General features: G+C 51.1%; 2 protein-coding genes across 2 annotated transcripts in view; both read left to right on the top strand.

Moving 5' to 3' along the window:
• The window catches only part of LOC100551841 (C-type lectin BpLec), a 520,120-nt gene that overhangs the window by 95,754 nt on the left and 404,564 nt on the right, over nt 1–19,802 (top strand). The window lies entirely within an intron of this gene.
• The window catches only part of LOC103282941 (dromaiocalcin-1), a 32,897-nt gene that overhangs the window by 3,680 nt on the left and 9,415 nt on the right, over nt 1–19,802 (top strand). The window contains exons 2-4 of the mRNA XM_062983456.1: nt 1,577–1,652; nt 3,665–3,759; nt 5,337–5,474. Of these exons, the coding sequence (XP_062839526.1) occupies nt 1,577–1,652; nt 3,665–3,759; nt 5,337–5,474 (309 nt within the window). The remainder of the gene's footprint in view (nt 1–1,576; nt 1,653–3,664; nt 3,760–5,336; nt 5,475–19,802) is intronic.

Genomic DNA, 19,802 nt, shown 5'->3' on the forward strand with positions numbered 1-19,802 from the left:
AAGTATGAATGTTACAATTAGCCAGCTTGATTAGCATTGAGTAGCCTCGCAGCTGCAAAGCCTGGCTGCATCCTCTGTTTGGGTGGTGTTAACTGGCACTTGATTGATAGCAGTCTGGAGTTCCCCTGTTCCTGAGTGCTGTCGACTATCTACTGTTTTGATTCCAGTGGGGTTTTTTTTGGCCGGGGGGGGGGGGGGGGATAAACAGTTTATTATAGTTATGGTACATAACAGAACAACAAATCATAGCAGTTATTATAACACTCCCTCATTATCCAACATTTTCGCTTCTCCAACGTTCTGCTGGCCCATTTGTGCTGGATAAGTGAGACTCTGCTGCATGTTATTATTATAGTTATTTAATATTTATCTCTCCTGAAGAGGACCCAAAGCAGCTTAACATAAAAACATCCGCACACAATTTAAAACATACAACTAGGAAGACACCATCCAAGCCTTCCCGACAGATGGCCTTCCAGCTACTGCTGAAAAACTTCCAAGGAAGGAGACTCCATTGGGCTCCAAGGAATATATTTCACTAGAGTTGGAAGGGAACCCCAAAGGCCATCCAGCCCAACCCCTTTCTGCCAGGCAGGGAGGCACAATCAAAGCACTCCCAACAGATGGCCACCCAGCTCCTGCTTAAAAACCTCTGCTTCTCAGAGAGGTTCATGGCTTGACCATTGTGCTGGTACTGTATACTTCACCCATTGTGATACACAAAACCAGATGGCTCTCTGTTGGGAGGGACTGGATGGTGCCTTCCTGCCTGGAGAAAGTGTTGTGGTGATCTCTGAGTGGTTAGACTCAATTGAACCCTCTCTGGGGGAGATTCCACCAAAATGCAGCAGAGTAGCAAAAGCAAAGCTTTCAAACGCAACAGTTACTTACACGGGGCGAGCAAAGAGAAGCCTTTGACCATTTAGGATTGCAATGGACTACAGAGTCTCAATAAAAGTTCAAAAAGTATTTATTCAGGTAAAAAGAACTCCATTGTAGATAGAAAGGCTTGGGAGCTGTCTAGTCTACTCTAGACTGGTTTCTAAGGAAAAATAAGAAAGGAAAAATAACAAACATCTGAATAGTTACATCTTGCCAGGAGAGATGGCAGGACGTGTTGTTAGCTTGAAGAACAAAGGGAGAAGAGAGAACCAAAATGGTTCCAACCTCATGGTCCAGTTTATTGGGGCCATAAAACATTCTGACCAATGAGAAGTTAGTGTCCCTGGAGATTCACATTTCTACCAACTTCAAAGTAAGGGATGTGACGTACAGAGTGAAACACAGTAAAGCCTGTCTCGGCATGCTTTGGAAACAGGGAAAGGATTCCCTCAATCTAACTCTATCATCTATCTAACTACATCTAGACTTGTAGTCCAGGTTGATTCCCAACAGAAAGGAGGGTGGATTAGATGACCTTTGGGGGTCTCTTCCATCTCTCGTAGGATTCTAATACATGTCGGTGGCCTGTGCTGGGGTTACCTATCTAGTCTATGACTGACAGCAAATAGAAAGGCCTGTGATGCTGATGCAAATGCAAATATCTCCCAAATGAAGGCTGTGTCTCTCTCTCCAGATCTGCAGACCCAGGATGTCTCCGACCACCACCGCCTTCTTCTTCTTCAGCCTCGTGGGCTGCCTGCTCAGCGGAGGTGAGTCCCTTTCCTTCAAGCCTCTGCCCAGAACAGAAACCCTTTCTTCTCCCTTTCCATCTCCCAAGTCTCTTTCTTTCAAGCCCTTTGGGGAAGGGAGGAGCCTCAGGGTGAGAGTGCTGCCTCTTTCAGGAGCGACTTTCCCTTCCGAGGGGAAGAATTCTCTCCTATATTATCATCATCACCATCATTGGGTTGTTGTATGTTTTCCGGGCTGTATGGCCATGTTCTAGAAGTATTCTCTGTTGGGAATGAACGAGCCGTTAAGCTCTAATCACCCTCTTTATGAGGTAAATTCCCATTAAAATAGCAGAGTAAAAAATTGCAGTGGTGAAACTTACGCGGTGTGAGTTTTGGAAGGCCTCTTTGTCATCAGGAAGGCAAAGGGATGCAAAGTTAGCTTTAAAGTTTAAAAGCATTTCTTGAGGTAAAAAGAAATCCACTGATGGATAGAAAAGGTTTGGACCTAACTATCTAATCTATCCTGTTCTAATACACATAGACGGATTAAAATAACAAAGGTATAGATAGCTACATCTTGACTAATAGAGGACAGAGGTGCGTCCTCTCTGGAACAAAGCAGGAAGATGGAAAGGCGACCAACCTCGTGGGTCGCTTCTTCTCTAGGGCCATAAACATTCCAAAGGCCAAATTGGGGAAATTACATCAAAGCCCTAGGAGAGATCACATTTCTAGAAACATCAAAGGGTGGGCTGACCTAAATAGGATGGGAAGCAGGAAACAATGGTGAATCCTATCTAGGCATGCTTTGGAAATGGGGAAAGGATTCCTTCAATCTAACTCTATCATCTATCTGACTACATTTAGACTTGAGTAGTCCAGGGTAATTCCCAACATTCTCTCCTGACGTTTCGCCCACATCTATGGCAGGCATCCTCAGAGGTTGTGAGGTATACCTATTAACAATAGTCTCTGTAATTGCTTACAGAGAACAGTAGGAATAAATAGTTCTTTTAAAGTCCATAGACTTGCCTCAGAGCCTTAGAAAAAACAGGGCCTCTGATTGCCGCCAGCCATTTTCTCTCCTGGCTGTTTCCAGTCAGCATACACACACTCTGAGGAAAAACCTGCTCAAACCGGTTCCCCAGTAGCATGGCAGAGAAATTGACCAATCGGGCTCCTAACTGTTCACAGCCAATCAGCTTGTTACATGTACTTTTCCAGTTAACCCATCCATAATGGTGTCTTTACAAACCACAACACTAATTACATTAGATTAACCAGGTGGATAGATTCTCATTACTCACAACATGCTTGGGTTTGATTCTTACAATTATTTAATTTACTTAAGAAATGACATGCTTAAAAGTTCTGACAAAGAGTTCAAAAGTTAATCATTTGTCTCTGGTCACCAGTCCAGCAGTTCAGCAAACCAATGTCGGAATAAATGAAAACTGCTTTACTTCAGCAAAACATAAAGAACAGCACACTCAGTTGAATAATGCAAAAGGAAGCAAGGAAGTCTTGGGGTGAATGCAGTTCTTAGTCTCTGATAAACTCCCAAATCAAGTAGCAGTCTTACTTCAGACAAAGAAACAGCAATAAATCCTTAGAAGCAATTTCCCAGATGCAGGTTCGAAGCAGGCACAAGGGGAGCAAAGGCTTAGGCATTAGAGTCAGTTTGTTACCAGCAAGAGCTGGCTGCACCTGCCCTGAATTCCCCCACAGCTGCTAGGGTGGTTCCCAATTACTCAGCTGCATTTCTGGCAGCTATTCTAGTTGAATGACGTCTCTGCTCTGTTTCCTTTCGCCTTTCCTGAAATGTGGGTACTTGCAAAATCTCCTCCTCAGATTCCGACTGCCCCTCTGACTCATGAACACTTTCCTGCTCCCCTTCCTTTTCTGAAGATGAGGAATCCCAAACATTTTCCAGGCTTCGGTCTTATAGGATGGCCTCTCTAGCCTCTGTAGGTCCCAGCTGTACATCTTTCATACAATTCCATTCAAAACAGACATCCTATGTCTCCCTGACCCTTTCCCTGTCCTTCCAGGCGCCCAAGCGGCCGACTGCCCCAAGAACTGGCTCTCCTACGGCAGCCACTGCTACGGCTACTTCCCCCAGGAGCTGAGCTGGCAGAGCGCCCAGGTGAGGGGCAGCGGAGGGGGTGGGACGGGTGGGCTCTGGGGTGCCTTCTGCCTGCAGAATCAATGGGGTTTTGTGTGGTTTCCAGGCGGGAAGGCCAATGTGTTCTAGCAGCATTTTTTCCTGAACCTGTGGCTGGCATTTTCAGAGGATCTCATGGTGGTAAAGCAAGTGGAGGATCTACACCTGTGGAATAAGGTCCAGGGTGGGAGGAAAGAACCAGAAAGACCTCCTGTGCCTGGGTGGTGTTCACTGGCCCTTGATTGCTTCCTGTCTGGAGACCTCCTCTGCCTGGGTGGCGTTCCATGCAAATGCCCTATCCACACGTTAATGGTTGGATCCCACCACACATGCTCACCTAGCTTGCTAATTGCATCCTCTACACTTGCTTAACGGACAACCGTTCTTTCCTCCCACCCTGGACATTATTCCACAGGTGTATTATAGACTCCACTTGCTTTGCCATCATCAGATCCTCTGAAGATGCCAGCCACAGGTGCAGGTGGAACGTCAGGAGAAAATGCTGCTAGTGTTCGGAATCACCCTGGACTACTCAAGTCTAGATGTAGTCAGATAGATGATAGAGTTAGATTGAGGGAATCCTTTCCCTGTTTCCAAAGCATGCCTAGACAGGCTTTACTGTGTTTCACTCTATCCTGTTTATGTCACATCCCTTACTTTGAAGTTAGTAGAAATGTGAATCTCCAGGGACACTAACTTCTCATTGGTCAGAATGTCTTTTATGGCCCCAATAAACTGGACCATGAGGTTGGAACCATTTTGGTTCTCTCTTCTTCTCCCTTTGTTCTTCTAGCTAACAAGCAGCATCTCGCCATCTCTCCTGGCAAGATGTAACTATGTAGATGTTTGTTATTTTTCCTTTCTTATTTTTCCTTAGAAACCAGTGTTGGATTGTATTGAGAGAACATGTCCAGAGTCTAATGACTATGCTATTTCAGATTGGAAAGTGAAGGATGCAAAAGCCAGATATTTGATCACTTCTTCTCTGAAAACTAAGCAAATGATGTATGTAAGAGATTGTGTAACAGCCAAGGATATGCTGGATGCACTAAAACGCACATTTGGCCATATTTCAAAGCTGGCTGCTATTGGATTGTTGAAGAGACTTATGAAAACAGAGCTTAATGATAAGAAAGAGTGTGATAAACATTTAGAAAATTTTACAGAAATGCTTGATAAGTTAAAGATGTCTGGTTTTATCATTGAAGATTTTCATAAGGTTGGATTATTGATCGGCTCTTTGGGAAATATTTTTGACCCATTTTTGTCTTCAATTGAGTCCAATCCAGATATAACTAGCTACAATGGAGTTCTTTTTACCTGAATAAATGTTTTTTGAACTTTTACTGAGACTCTGCAGTCCATTGCAATCCTAAATGGTCAAAGGCTTCTCTTTGCTCACTGTGTGTAAGTAACTGCTGCAAGTTTACTTTTGCTACTCTGCTACATTTTCGGTGGAATCCCCCCGGGAACACTGTGTGTGTGTGTGTGTGTGTGTATATATATATATATATATATATATATATATATATATATATCCTTCTCCCTGATTGATGCAGGCGCAGTGCCAGCGCAGCGGGGGACACCTGGCCTCCATCCTGGACGAGGACGAGCACAAGGCGGTGGCCACGTACCTGCGGCAGGCCCAGCAGCTGGACGATGAGGACGTCTGGATCGGGCTCTCCATCCCCAGCAGGGTGAGGCCGGGGGGGACACGGGGGGGGGGGGATTGTGACACGGGGAGGGCTCCCCAAAGGCCATCCAGCCCAACCCCCTTCTGACATGAAGGAAAAGCACCACCCGATCCCTCCGGATAGAGGCCCATCCAGCCTCACAGGCACTCACAGGTTCATGGAGAAATAGGGCTTTAGAATCAAAGACTCCTCCTGTTCCCCCAAAGGCCATCCAGTCCAACCCTATTCATGCCAGGCAGGAGGGCACAATCTGATACCTCCCTACAGAGGGCCAGCCAGCCTAATAGACATATGCTGGTTCGTGGAGAACTAGGGCTAGAGTTGGACAGGCCATCCAACATAAGCCTATTCATTCCAGGGAGGAAGACACAATCCGATCCCTCCTGACAGAGGGCCAGCCAGCCTAATAGACATTTGCTGGCTCATGGAGAAATGGGGCTATAGAATCAAAGACTCCTTGAGTTGAAAGGCACCACCAAGGACTATCTAGTCCAACCGTATTCAAGCCAGGCAGGAAGACACAATCTGATCCCTCCTGACAGAGGGCCATCCATATCACCATCTAGTCCAACCGTATTCAAGCCAGGCAGGAAAACACAATCTGATCCCTCCTGACAGAGGGCCATCCAGACCACCATCTAGTCCAACTGTATTCAAGCCAGGCAGGAAGACACAATCTGATCCCTCCTGACAGAGGGCCATCCAGACCACCATCTAGTCCAACTGTATTCAAGCCAGGCAGGAAGACACAATCTGATCCCTCCTGACAGAGGGCCATCCAGACCACCATCTAGTCCAACTGTATTCAAGCCAGGCAGGAAAACACAATCTGATCCCTCCTGACAGAGGGCCATCCAGACCACCATCTAGTCCAACTGTATTCAAGCCAGGCAGGAAGACACAATCTGATCCCTCCTGACAGAGGGCCATCCAGACCACCATCTAGTCCAGCCGTATTCAAGCCAGGCAGGAAGACACAATCTGATCCCTCCTGACAGAGGGCCATCCAGACCACCATCTAGTCCAGCCGTATTCAAGCCAGGCAGGAAGACACAATCTGATCCCTCCTGACAGAGGGCCATCCAGACCACCATCTAGTCCAACTGTATTCAAGCCAGGCAGGAAGACACAATCTGATCCCTCCTGACAGAGGGCCATCCAGACCACCATCTAGTCCAGCCGTATTCAAGCCAGGCAGGAAGACACAATCTGATCCCTCCTGACAGAGGGCCATCCAGACCACCATCTAGTCCAGCCGTATTCAAGCCAGGCAGGAAGACACAATCTGATCCCTCCTGACAGAGGGCCATCCAGACCACCATCTAGTCCAACCGTATTCAAGCCAGGCAGGAAGACACAATCTGATCCCTCCTGACAGAGGGCCATCCAGACCACCATCTAGTCCAGCCGTATTCAAGCCAGGCAGGAAGACACAATCTGATCCCTCCTGACAGAGGGCCATCCAGACCACCATCTAGTCCAGCCATATTCAAGCCAGGCAGGAAGACACAATCTGATCCCTCCTGACAGAGGGCCATCCAGACCACCATCTAGTCCAGCCATATTCAAGCCAGGCAGGAAGACACAATCTGATCCCTCCTGACAGAGGGCCATCCAGACCACCATGTAGTCCAACCGTATTCAAGCCAGGCAGGAAGACACAATCTGATCCCTCCTGACAGAGGGCCATCCAGACCACCATCTAGTCCAACTGTATTCAAGCCAGGCAGGAAGACACAATCTGATCCCTCCTGACAGAGGGCCATCCAGACCACCATCTAGTCCAACTGTATTCAAGCCAGGCAGGAAGACACAATCTGATCCCTCCTGACAGAGGGCCATCCAGACCACCATCTAGTCCAACTGTATTCAAGCCAGGCAGGAAGACACAATCTGATCCCTCCTGACAGAGGGCCATCCAGACCACCATCTAGTCCAACTGTATTCAAGCCAGGCAGGAAGACACAATCTGATCCCTCCTGACAGAGGGCCATCCAGACCACCATCTAGTCCAGCCATATTCAAGCCAGGCAGGAAGACACAATCTGATCCCTCCTGACAGAGGGCCATCCAGACCACCATCTAGTCCAACTGTATTCAAGCCAGGCAGGAAGACACAATCTGATCCCTCCTGACAGAGGGCCATCCAGACCACCATCTAGTCCAGCCGTATTCAAGCCAGGCAGGAAGACACAATCTGATCCCTCCTGACAGAGGGCCATCCAGACCACCATCTAGTCCAACTGTATTCAAGCCAGGCAGGAAGACACAATCTGATCCCTCCTGACAGAGGGCCATCCAGACCACCATCTAGTCCAACTGTATTCAAGCCAGGCAGGAAGACACAATCTGATCCCTCCTGACAGAGGGCCATCCAGACCACCATCTAGTCCAGCCGTATTCAAGCCAGGCAGGAAGACACAATCTGATCCCTCCTGACAGAGGGCCATCCAGACCACCATCTAGTCCAACTGTATTCAAGCCAGGCAGGAAGACACAATCTGATCCCTCCTGACAGAGGGCCATCCAGACCACCATCTAGTCCAACCGTATTCAAGCCAGGCAGGAAGACACAATCTGATCCCTCCTGACAGAGGGCCATCCAGACCACCATCTAGTCCAACTGTATTCAAGCCAGGCAGGAAGACACAATCTGATCCCTCCTGACAGAGGGCCATCCAGACCACCATCTAGTCCAACTGTATTCAAGCCAGGCAGGAAGACACAATCTGATCCCTCCTGACAGAGGGCCATCCAGACCACCATCTAGTCCAACTGTATTCAAGCCAGGCAGGAAGACACAATCTGATCCCTCCTGACAGAGGGCCATCCAGACCACCATCTAGTCCAACTGTATTCAAGCCAGGCAGGAAGACACAATCTGATCCCTCCTGACAGAGGGCCATCCAGACCACCATCTAGTCCAACCGTATTCAAGCCAGGCAGGAAGACACAATCTGATCCCTCCTGACAGAGGGCCATCCAGACCACCATCTAGTCCAACTGTATTCAAGCCAGGCAGGAAGACACAATCTGATCCCTCCTGACAGAGGGCCATCCAGACCACCATCTAGTCCAACTGTATTCAAGCCAGGCAGGAAAACACAATCTGATCCCTCCTGACAGAGGGCCATCCAGACCACCATCTAGTCCAACCGTATTCAAGCCAGGCAGGAAGACACAATCTGATCCCTCCTGACAGAGGGCCATCCAGACCACCATCTAGTCCAACCGTATTCAAGCCAGGCAGGAAGACACAATCTGATCCCTCCTGACAGAGGGCCATCCAGACCACCATCTAGTCCAACTGTATTCAAGCCAGGCAGGAAGACACAATCTGATCCCTCCTGACAGAGGGCCATCCAGACCACCATCTAGTCCAACCGTATTCAAGCCAGGCAGGAAGACACAATCTGATCCCTCCTGACAGAGGGCCATCCAGACCACCATCTAGTCCAACCGTATTCAAGCCAGGCAGGAAGACACAATCTGATCCCTCCTGACAGAGGGCCATCCAGACCACCATCTAGTCCAGCCGTATTCAAGCCAGGCAGGAAGACACAATCTGATCCCTCCTGACAGAGGGCCATCCAGACCACCATCTAGTCCAACTGTATTCAAGCCAGGCAGGAAGACACAATCTGATCCCTCCTGACAGAGGGCCATCCAGACCACCATCTAGTCCAACTGTATTCAAGCCAGGCAGGAAGACACAATCTGATCCCTCCTGACAGAGGGCCATCCAGACCACCATCTAGTCCAACTGTATTCAAGCCAGGCAGGAAGACACAATCTGATCCCTCCTGACAGAGGGCCATCCAGACCACCATCTAGTCCAGCCATATTCAAGCCAGGCAGGAAGACACAATCTGATCCCTCCTGACAGAGGGCCATCCAGACCACCATCTAGTCCAGCCGTATTCAAGCCAGGCAGGAAGACACAATCTGATCCCTCCTGACAGAGGGCCATCCAGACCACCATCTAGTCCAACCGTATTCAAGCCAGGCAGGAAGACACAATCTGATCCCTCCTGACAGAGGGCCATCCAGACCACCATCTAGTCCAGCCATATTCAAGCCAGGCAGGAAGACACAATCTGATCCCTCCTGACAGAGGGCCATCCAGACCACCATCTAGTCCAGCCGTATTCAAGCCAGGCAGGAAAACACAATCTGATCCCTCCTGACAGAGGGCCATCCAGACCACCATCTAGTCCAACTGTATTCAAGCCAGGCAGGAAGACACAATCTGATCCCTCCTGACAGAGGGCCATCCAGACCACCATCTAGTCCAGCCATATTCAAGCCAGGCAGGAAGACACAATCTGATCCCTCCTGACAGAGGGCCATCCAGACCACCATCTAGTCCAGCCGTATTCAAGCCAGGCAGGAAGACACAATCTGATCCCTCCTGACAGAGGGCCATCCAGACCACCATCTAGTCCAGCCGTATTCAAGCCAGGCAGGAAGACACAATCTGATCCCTCCTGACAGAGGGCCATCCATATCACCATCTAGTCCAGCCGTATTCAAGCCAGGCAGGAAAACACAATCTGATCCCTCCTGACAGAGGGCCATCCAGACCACCATCTAGTCCAACTGTATTCAAGCCAGGCAGGAAGACACAATCTGATCCCTCCTGACAGAGGGCCATCCAGACCACCATCTAGTCCAGCCGTATTCAAGCCAGGCAGGAAGACACAATCTGATCCCTCCTGACAGAGGGCCATCCAGACCACCATCTAGTCCAGCCGTATTCAAGCCAGGCAGGAAGACACAATCTGATCCCTCCTGACAGAGGGCCATCCAGACCACCATCTAGTCCAACCGTATTCAAGCCAGGCAGGAAGACACAATCTGATCCCTCCTGACAGAGGGCCATCCAGACCACCATCTAGTCCAACTGTATTCAAGCCAGGCAGGAAGACACAATCTGATCCCTCCTGACAGAGGGCCATCCAGACCACCATCTAGTCCAGCCATATTCAAGCCAGGCAGGAAGACACAATCTGATCCCTCCTGACAGAGGGCCATCCAGACCACCATCTAGTCCAACTGTATTCAAGCCAGGCAGGAAAACACAATCTGATCCCTCCTGACAGAGGGCCATCCAGACCACCATCTAGTCCAACTGTATTCAAGCCAGGCAGGAAGACACAATCTGATCCCTCCTGACAGAGGGCCATCCAGACCACCATCTAGTCCAACCGTATTCAAGCCAGGCAGGAAGACACAATCTGATCCCTCCTGACAGAGGGCCATCCAGACCACCATCTAGTCCAACTGTATTCAAGCCAGGCAGGAAAACACAATCTGATCCCTCCTGACAGAGGGCCATCCAGACCACCATCTAGTCCAACTGTATTCAAGCCAGGCAGGAAGACACAATCTGATCCCTCCTGACAGAGGGCCATCCAGACCACCATCTAGTCCAACTGTATTCAAGCCAGGCAGGAAGACACAATCTGATCCCTCCTGACAGAGGGCCATCCAGACCACCATCTAGTCCAACTGTATTCAAGCCAGGCAGGAAGACACAATCTGATCCCTCCTGACAGAGGGCCATCCAGACCACCATCTAGTCCAACCGTATTCAAGCCAGGCAGGAAGACACAATCTGATCCCTCCTGACAGAGGGCCATCCAGACCACCATCTAGTCCAACTGTATTCAAGCCAGGCAGGAAGACACAATCTGATCCCTCCTGACAGAGGGCCATCCAGACCACCATCTAGTCCAACTGTATTCAAGCCAGGCAGGAAAACACAATCTGATCCCTCCTGACAGAGGGCCATCCAGACCACCATCTAGTCCAACTGTATTCAAGCCAGGCAGGAAGACACAATCTGATCCCTCCTGACAGAGGGCCATCCAGACCACCATCTAGTCCAGCCGTATTCAAGCCAGGCAGGAAGACACAATCTGATCCCTCCTGACAGAGGGCCATCCAGACCACCATCTAGTCCAGCCGTATTCAAGCCAGGCAGGAAGACACAATCTGATCCCTCCTGACAGAGGGCCATCCAGACCACCATCTAGTCCAACTGTATTCAAGCCAGGCAGGAAGACACAATCTGATCCCTCCTGACAGAGGGCCATCCAGACCACCATCTAGTCCAGCCGTATTCAAGCCAGGCAGGAAGACACAATCTGATCCCTCCTGACAGAGGGCCATCCAGACCACCATCTAGTCCAGCCGTATTCAAGCCAGGCAGGAAGACACAATCTGATCCCTCCTGACAGAGGGCCATCCAGACCACCATCTAGTCCAACCGTATTCAAGCCAGGCAGGAAGACACAATCTGATCCCTCCTGACAGAGGGCCATCCAGACCACCATCTAGTCCAGCCGTATTCAAGCCAGGCAGGAAGACACAATCTGATCCCTCCTGACAGAGGGCCATCCAGACCACCATCTAGTCCAGCCATATTCAAGCCAGGCAGGAAGACACAATCTGATCCCTCCTGACAGAGGGCCATCCAGACCACCATCTAGTCCAGCCATATTCAAGCCAGGCAGGAAGACACAATCTGATCCCTCCTGACAGAGGGCCATCCAGACCACCATCTAGTCCAACCGTATTCAAGCCAGGCAGGAAGACACAATCTGATCCCTCCTGACAGAGGGCCATCCAGACCACCATCTAGTCCAACTGTATTCAAGCCAGGCAGGAAGACACAATCTGATCCCTCCTGACAGAGGGCCATCCAGACCACCATCTAGTCCAACTGTATTCAAGCCAGGCAGGAAGACACAATCTGATCCCTCCTGACAGAGGGCCATCCAGACCACCATCTAGTCCAACTGTATTCAAGCCAGGCAGGAAGACACAATCTGATCCCTCCTGACAGAGGGCCATCCAGACCACCATCTAGTCCAACTGTATTCAAGCCAGGCAGGAAGACACAATCTGATCCCTCCTGACAGAGGGCCATCCAGACCACCATCTAGTCCAGCCATATTCAAGCCAGGCAGGAAGACACAATCTGATCCCTCCTGACAGAGGGCCATCCAGACCACCATCTAGTCCAACTGTATTCAAGCCAGGCAGGAAGACACAATCTGATCCCTCCTGACAGAGGGCCATCCAGACCACCATCTAGTCCAGCCGTATTCAAGCCAGGCAGGAAGACACAATCTGATCCCTCCTGACAGAGGGCCATCCAGACCACCATCTAGTCCAACTGTATTCAAGCCAGGCAGGAAGACACAATCTGATCCCTCCTGACAGAGGGCCATCCAGACCACCATCTAGTCCAACTGTATTCAAGCCAGGCAGGAAGACACAATCTGATCCCTCCTGACAGAGGGCCATCCAGACCACCATCTAGTCCAGCCGTATTCAAGCCAGGCAGGAAGACACAATCTGATCCCTCCTGACAGAGGGCCATCCAGACCACCATCTAGTCCAACTGTATTCAAGCCAGGCAGGAAGACACAATCTGATCCCTCCTGACAGAGGGCCATCCAGACCACCATCTAGTCCAACCGTATTCAAGCCAGGCAGGAAGACACAATCTGATCCCTCCTGACAGAGGGCCATCCAGACCACCATCTAGTCCAACTGTATTCAAGCCAGGCAGGAAGACACAATCTGATCCCTCCTGACAGAGGGCCATCCAGACCACCATCTAGTCCAACTGTATTCAAGCCAGGCAGGAAGACACAATCTGATCCCTCCTGACAGAGGGCCATCCAGACCACCATCTAGTCCAACTGTATTCAAGCCAGGCAGGAAGACACAATCTGATCCCTCCTGACAGAGGGCCATCCAGACCACCATCTAGTCCAACTGTATTCAAGCCAGGCAGGAAGACACAATCTGATCCCTCCTGACAGAGGGCCATCCAGACCACCATCTAGTCCAACCGTATTCAAGCCAGGCAGGAAGACACAATCTGATCCCTCCTGACAGAGGGCCATCCAGACCACCATCTAGTCCAACTGTATTCAAGCCAGGCAGGAAAACACAATCTGATCCCTCCTGACAGAGGGCCATCCAGACCACCATCTAGTCCAACCGTATTCAAGCCAGGCAGGAAGACACAATCTGATCCCTCCTGACAGAGGGCCATCCAGACCACCATCTAGTCCAACTGTATTCAAGCCAGGCAGGAAGACACAATCTGATCCCTCCTGACAGAGGGCCATCCAGACCACCATCTAGTCCAACCGTATTCAAGCCAGGCAGGAAGACACAATCTGATCCCTCCTGACAGAGGGCCATCCAGACCACCATCTAGTCCAACTGTATTCAAGCCAGGCAGGAAAACACAATCTGATCCCTCCTGACAGAGGGCCATCCAGACCACCATCTAGTCCAACCGTATTCAAGCCAGGCAGGAAGACACAATCTGATCCCTCCTGACAGAGGGCCATCCAGACCACCATCTAGTCCAACCGTATTCAAGCCAGGCAGGAAGACACAATCTGATCCCTCCTGACAGAGGGCCATCCAGACCACCATCTAGTCCAACTGTATTCAAGCCAGGCAGGAAGACACAATCTGATCCCTCCTGACAGAGGGCCATCCAGACCACCATCTAGTCCAACCGTATTCAAGCCAGGCAGGAAGACACAATCTGATCCCTCCTGACAGAGGGCCATCCAGACCACCATCTAGTCCAACCGTATTCAAGCCAGGCAGGAAGACACAATCTGATCCCTCCTGACAGAGGGCCATCCAGACCACCATCTAGTCCAGCCGTATTCAAGCCAGGCAGGAAGACACAATCTGATCCCTCCTGACAGAGGGCCATCCAGACCACCATCTAGTCCAACTGTATTCAAGCCAGGCAGGAAGACACAATCTGATCCCTCCTGACAGAGGGCCATCCAGACCACCATCTAGTCCAACTGTATTCAAGCCAGGCAGGAAGACACAATCTGATCCCTCCTGACAGAGGGCCATCCAGACCACCATCTAGTCCAACTGTATTCAAGCCAGGCAGGAAGACACAATCTGATCCCTCCTGACAGAGGGCCATCCAGACCACCATCTAGTCCAGCCATATTCAAGCCAGGCAGGAAGACACAATCTGATCCCTCCTGACAGAGGGCCATCCAGACCACCATCTAGTCCAGCCGTATTCAAGCCAGGCAGGAAGACACAATCTGATCCCTCCTGACAGAGGGCCATCCAGACCACCATCTAGTCCAGCCATATTCAAGCCAGGCAGGAAGACACAATCTGATCCCTCCTGACAGAGGGCCATCCAGACCACCATCTAGTCCAGCCGTATTCAAGCCAGGCAGGAAGACACAATCTGATCCCTCCTGACAGAGGGCCATCCAGACCACCATCTAGTCCAGCCATATTCAAGCCAGGCAGGAAGACACAATCTGATCCCTCCTGACAGAGGGCCATCCAGACCACCATCTAGTCCAGCCGTATTCAAGCCAGGCAGGAAGACACAATCTGATCCCTCCTGACAGAGGGCCATCCAGACCACCATCTAGTCCAACTGTATTCAAGCCAGGCAGGAAGACACAATCTGATCCCTCCTGACAGAGGGCCATCCAGACCACCATCTAGTCCAACTGTATTCAAGCCAGGCAGGAAGACACAATCTGATCCCTCCTGACAGAGGGCCATCCAGACCACCATCTAGTCCAGCCATATTCAAGCCAGGCAGGAAGACACAATCTGATCCCTCCTGACAGAGGGCCATCCAGACCACCATCTAGTCCAGCCGTATTCAAGCCAGGCAGGAAGACACAATCTGATCCCTCCTGACAGAGGGCCATCCAGACCACCATCTAGTCCAGCCGTATTCAAGCCAGGCAGGAAGACACAATCTGATCCCTCCTGACAGAGGGCCATCCATATCACCATCTAGTCCAGCCGTATTCAAGCCAGGCAGGAAAACACAATCTGATCCCTCCTGACAGAGGGCCATCCAGACCACCATCTAGTCCAACTGTATTCAAGCCAGGCAGGAAAACACAATCTGATCCCTCCTGACAGAGGGCCATCCAGACCACCATCTAGTCCAACCGTATTCAAGCCAGGCAGGAAGACACAATCTGATCCCTCCTGACAGAGGGCCATCCAGACCACCATCTAGTCCAACCGTATTCAAGCCAGGCAGGAAGACACAATCTGATCCCTCCTGACAGAGGGCCATCCAGACCACCATCTAGTCCAACTGTATTCAAGCCAGGCAGGAAGACACAATCTGATCCCTCCTGACAGAGGGCCATCCAGACCACCATCTAGTCCAACCGTATTCAAGCCAGGCAGGAAGACACAATCTGATCCCTCCTGACAGAGGGCCATCCAGACCACCATCTAGTCCAACCGTATTCAAGCCAGGCAGGAAGACACAATCTGATCCCTCCTGACAGAGGGCCATCCAGACCACCATCTAGTCCAGCCGTATTCAAGCCAGGCAGGAAGACACAATCTGATCCCTCCTGACAGAGGGCCATCCAGACCACCATCTAGTCCAACTGTATTCAAGCCAGGCAGGAAGACACAATCTGATCCCTCCTGACAGAGGGCCATCCAGACCACCATCTAGTCCAACTGTATTCAAGCCAGGCAGGAAGACACAATCTGATCCCTCCTGACAGAGGGCCATCCAGACCACCATCTAGTCCAACTGTATTCAAGCCAGGCAGGAAGACACAATCTGATCCCTCCTGACAGAGGGCCATCCAGACCACCATCTAGTCCAGCCATATTCAAGCCAGGCAGGAAGACACAATCTGATCCCTCCTGACAGAGGGCCATCCAGACCACCATCTAGTCCAGCCGTATTCAAGCCAGGCAGGAAGACACAATCTGATCCCTCCTGACAGAGGGCCATCCAGACCACCATCTAGTCCAGCCATATTCAAGCCAGGCAGGAAGACACAATCTGATCCCTCCTGACAGAGGGCCATCCAGACCACCATCTAGTCCAGCCGTATTCAAGCCAGGCAGGAAGACACAATCTGATCCCTCCTGACAGAGGGCCATCCAGACCACCATCTAGTCCAGCCATATTCAAGCCAGGCAGGAAGACACAATCTGATCCCTCCTGACAGAGGGCCATCCAGACCACCATCTAGTCCAGCCGTATTCAAGCCAGGCAGGAAGACACAATCTGATCCCTCCTGACAGAGGGCCATCCAGACCACCATCTAGTCCAACTGTATTCAAGCCAGGCAGGAAGACACAATCTGATCCCTCCTGACAGAGGGCCATCCAGACCACCATCTAGTCCAACTGTATTCAAGCCAGGCAGGAAGACACAATCTGATCCCTCCTGACAGAGGGCCATCCAGACCACCATCTAGTCCAACTGTATTCAAGCCAGGCAGGAAGACACAATCTGATCCCTCCTGACAGAGGGCCATCCAGACCACCATCTAGTCCAACTGTATTCAAGCCAGGCAGGAAGACACAATCTGATCCCTCCTGACAGAGGGCCATCCAGACCACCATCTAGTCCAACTGTATTCAAGCCAGGCAGGAAGACACAATCTGATCCCTCCTGACAGAGGGCCATCCAGACCACCATCTAGTCCAGCCATATTCAAGCCAGGCAGGAAGACACAATCTGATCCCTCCTGACAGAGGGCCATCCAGACCACCATCTAGTCCAGCCGTATTCAAGCCAGGCAGGAAGACACAATCTGATCCCTCCTGACAGAGGGCCATCCAGACCACCATCTAGTCCAGCCGTATTCAAGCCAGGCAGGAAGACACAATCTGATCCCTCCTGACAGAGGGCCATCCATATCACCATCTAGTCCAGCCGTATTCAAGCCAGGCAGGAAAACACAATCTGATCCCTCCTGACAGAGGGCCATCCAGACCACCATCTAGTCCAACTGTATTCAAGCCAGGCAGGAAGACACAATCTGATCCCTCCTGACAGAGGGCCATCCAGACCACCATCTAGTCCAGCCGTATTCAAGCCAGGCAGGAAGACACAATCTGATCCCTCCTGACAGAGGGCCATCCAGACCACCATCTAGTCCAGCCGTATTCAAGCCAGGCAGGAAGACACAATCTGATCCCTCCTGACAGAGGGCCATCCAGACCACCATCTAGTCCAACCGTATTCAAGCCAGGCAGGAAGACACAATCTGATCCCTCCTGACAGAGGGCCATCCAGACCACCATCTAGTCCAACTGTATTCAAGCCAGGCAGGAAGACACAATCTGATCCCTCCTGACAGAGGGCCATCCAGACCACCATCTAGTCCAACTGTATTCAAGCCAGGCAGGAAGACACAATCTGATCCCTCCTGACAGAGGGCCATCCAGACCACCATCTAGTCCAACTGTATTCAAGCCAGGCAGGAAGACACAATCTGATCCCTCCTGACAGAGGGCCATCCAGACCACCATCTAGTCCAACTGTATTCAAGCCAGGCAGGAAGACACAATCTGATCCCTCCTGACAGAGGGCCATCCAGACCACCATCTAGTCCAACCGTATTCAAGCCAGGCAGGAAGACACAATCTGATCCCTCCTGACAGAGGGCCATCCAGACCACCATCTAGTCCAACTGTATTCAAGCCAGGCAGGAAAACACAATCTGATCCCTCCTGACAGAGGGCCATCCAGACCACCATCTAGTCCAACCGTATTCAAGCCAGGCAGGAAGACACAATCTGATCCCTCCTGACAGAGGGCCATCCAGACCACCATCTAGTCCAACTGTATTCAAGCCAGGCAGGAAGACACAATCTGATCCCTCCTGACAGAGGGCCATCCAGACCACCATCTAGTCCAACCGTATTCAAGCCAGGCAGGAAGACACAATCTGATCCCTCCTGACAGAGGGCCATCCAGACCACCATCTAGTCCAACTGTATTCAAGCCAGGCAGGAAAACACAATCTGATCCCTCCTGACAGAGGGCCATCCAGACCACCATCTAGTCCAACCGTATTCAAGCCAGGCAGGAAGACACAATCTGATCCCTCCTGACAGAGGGCCATCCAGACCACCATCTAGTCCAACCGTATTCAAGCCAGGCAGGAAGACACAATCTGATCCCTCCTGACAGAGGGCCATCCAGACCACCATCTAGTCCAACTGTATTCAAGCCAGGCAGGAAGACACAATCTGATCCCTCCTGACAGAGGGCCATCCAGACCACCATCTAGTCCAACCGTATTCAAGCCAGGCAGGAAGACACAATCTGATCCCTCCTGACAGAGGGCCATCCAGACCACCATCTAGTCCAACCGTATTCAAGCCAGGCAGGAAGACACAATCTGATCCCTCCTGACAGAGGGCCATCCAGACCACCATCTAGTCCAGCCGTATTCAAGCCAGGCAGGAAGACACAATCTGATCCCTCCTGACAGAGGGCCATCCAGACCACCATCTAGTCCAACTGTATTCAAGCCAGGCAGGAAGACACAATCTGATCCCTCCTGACAGAGGGCCATCCAGACCACCATCTAGTCCAACTGTATTCAAGCCAGGCAGGAAGACACAATCTGATCCCTCCTGACAGAGGGCCATCCAGACCACCATCTAGTCCAACTGTATTCAAGCCAGGCAGGAAGACACAATCTGATCCCTCCTGACAGAGGGCCATCCAGACCACCATCTAGTCCAGCCATATTCAAGCCAGGCAGGAAGACACAATCTGATCCCTCCTGACAGAGGGCCATCCAGACCACCATCTAGTCCAGCCGTATTCAAGCCAGGCAGGAAGACACAATCTGATCCCTCCTGACAGAGGGCCATCCAGACCACCATCTAGTCCAGCCATATTCAAGCCAGGCAGGAAGACACAATCTGATCCCTCCTGACAGAGGGCCATCCAGACCACCATCTAGTCCAGCCGTATTCAAGCCAGGCAGGAAGACACAATCTGATCCCTCCTGACAGAGGGCCATCCAGACCACCATCTAGTCCAGCCATATTCAAGCCAGGCAGGAAGACACAATCTGATCCCTCCTGACAGAGGGCCATCCAGACCACCATCTAGTCCAGCCGTATTCAAGCCAGGCAGGAAGACACAATCTGATCCCTCCTGACAGAGGGCCATCCAGACCACCATCTAGTCCAACTGTATTCAAGCCAGGCAGGAAGACACAATCTGATCCCTCCTGACAGAGGGCCATCCAGACCACCATCTAGTCCAACTGTATTCAAGCCAGGCAGGAAGACACAATCTGATCCCTCCTGACAGAGGGCCATCCAGACCACCATCTAGTCCAGCCATATTCAAGCCAGGCAGGAAGACACAATCTGATCCCTCCTGACAGAGGGCCATCCAGACCACCATCTAGTCCAGCCGTATTCAAGCCAGGCAGGAAGACACAATCTGATCCCTCCTGACAGAGGGCCATCCAGACCACCATCTAGTCCAGCCGT

This window comes from Anolis carolinensis, chromosome 5 (genome assembly GCF_035594765.1).
Source record: "Anolis carolinensis isolate JA03-04 chromosome 5, rAnoCar3.1.pri, whole genome shotgun sequence".
Classification (NCBI taxonomy): Eukaryota; Metazoa; Chordata; class Lepidosauria; order Squamata; family Dactyloidae; genus Anolis; species Anolis carolinensis.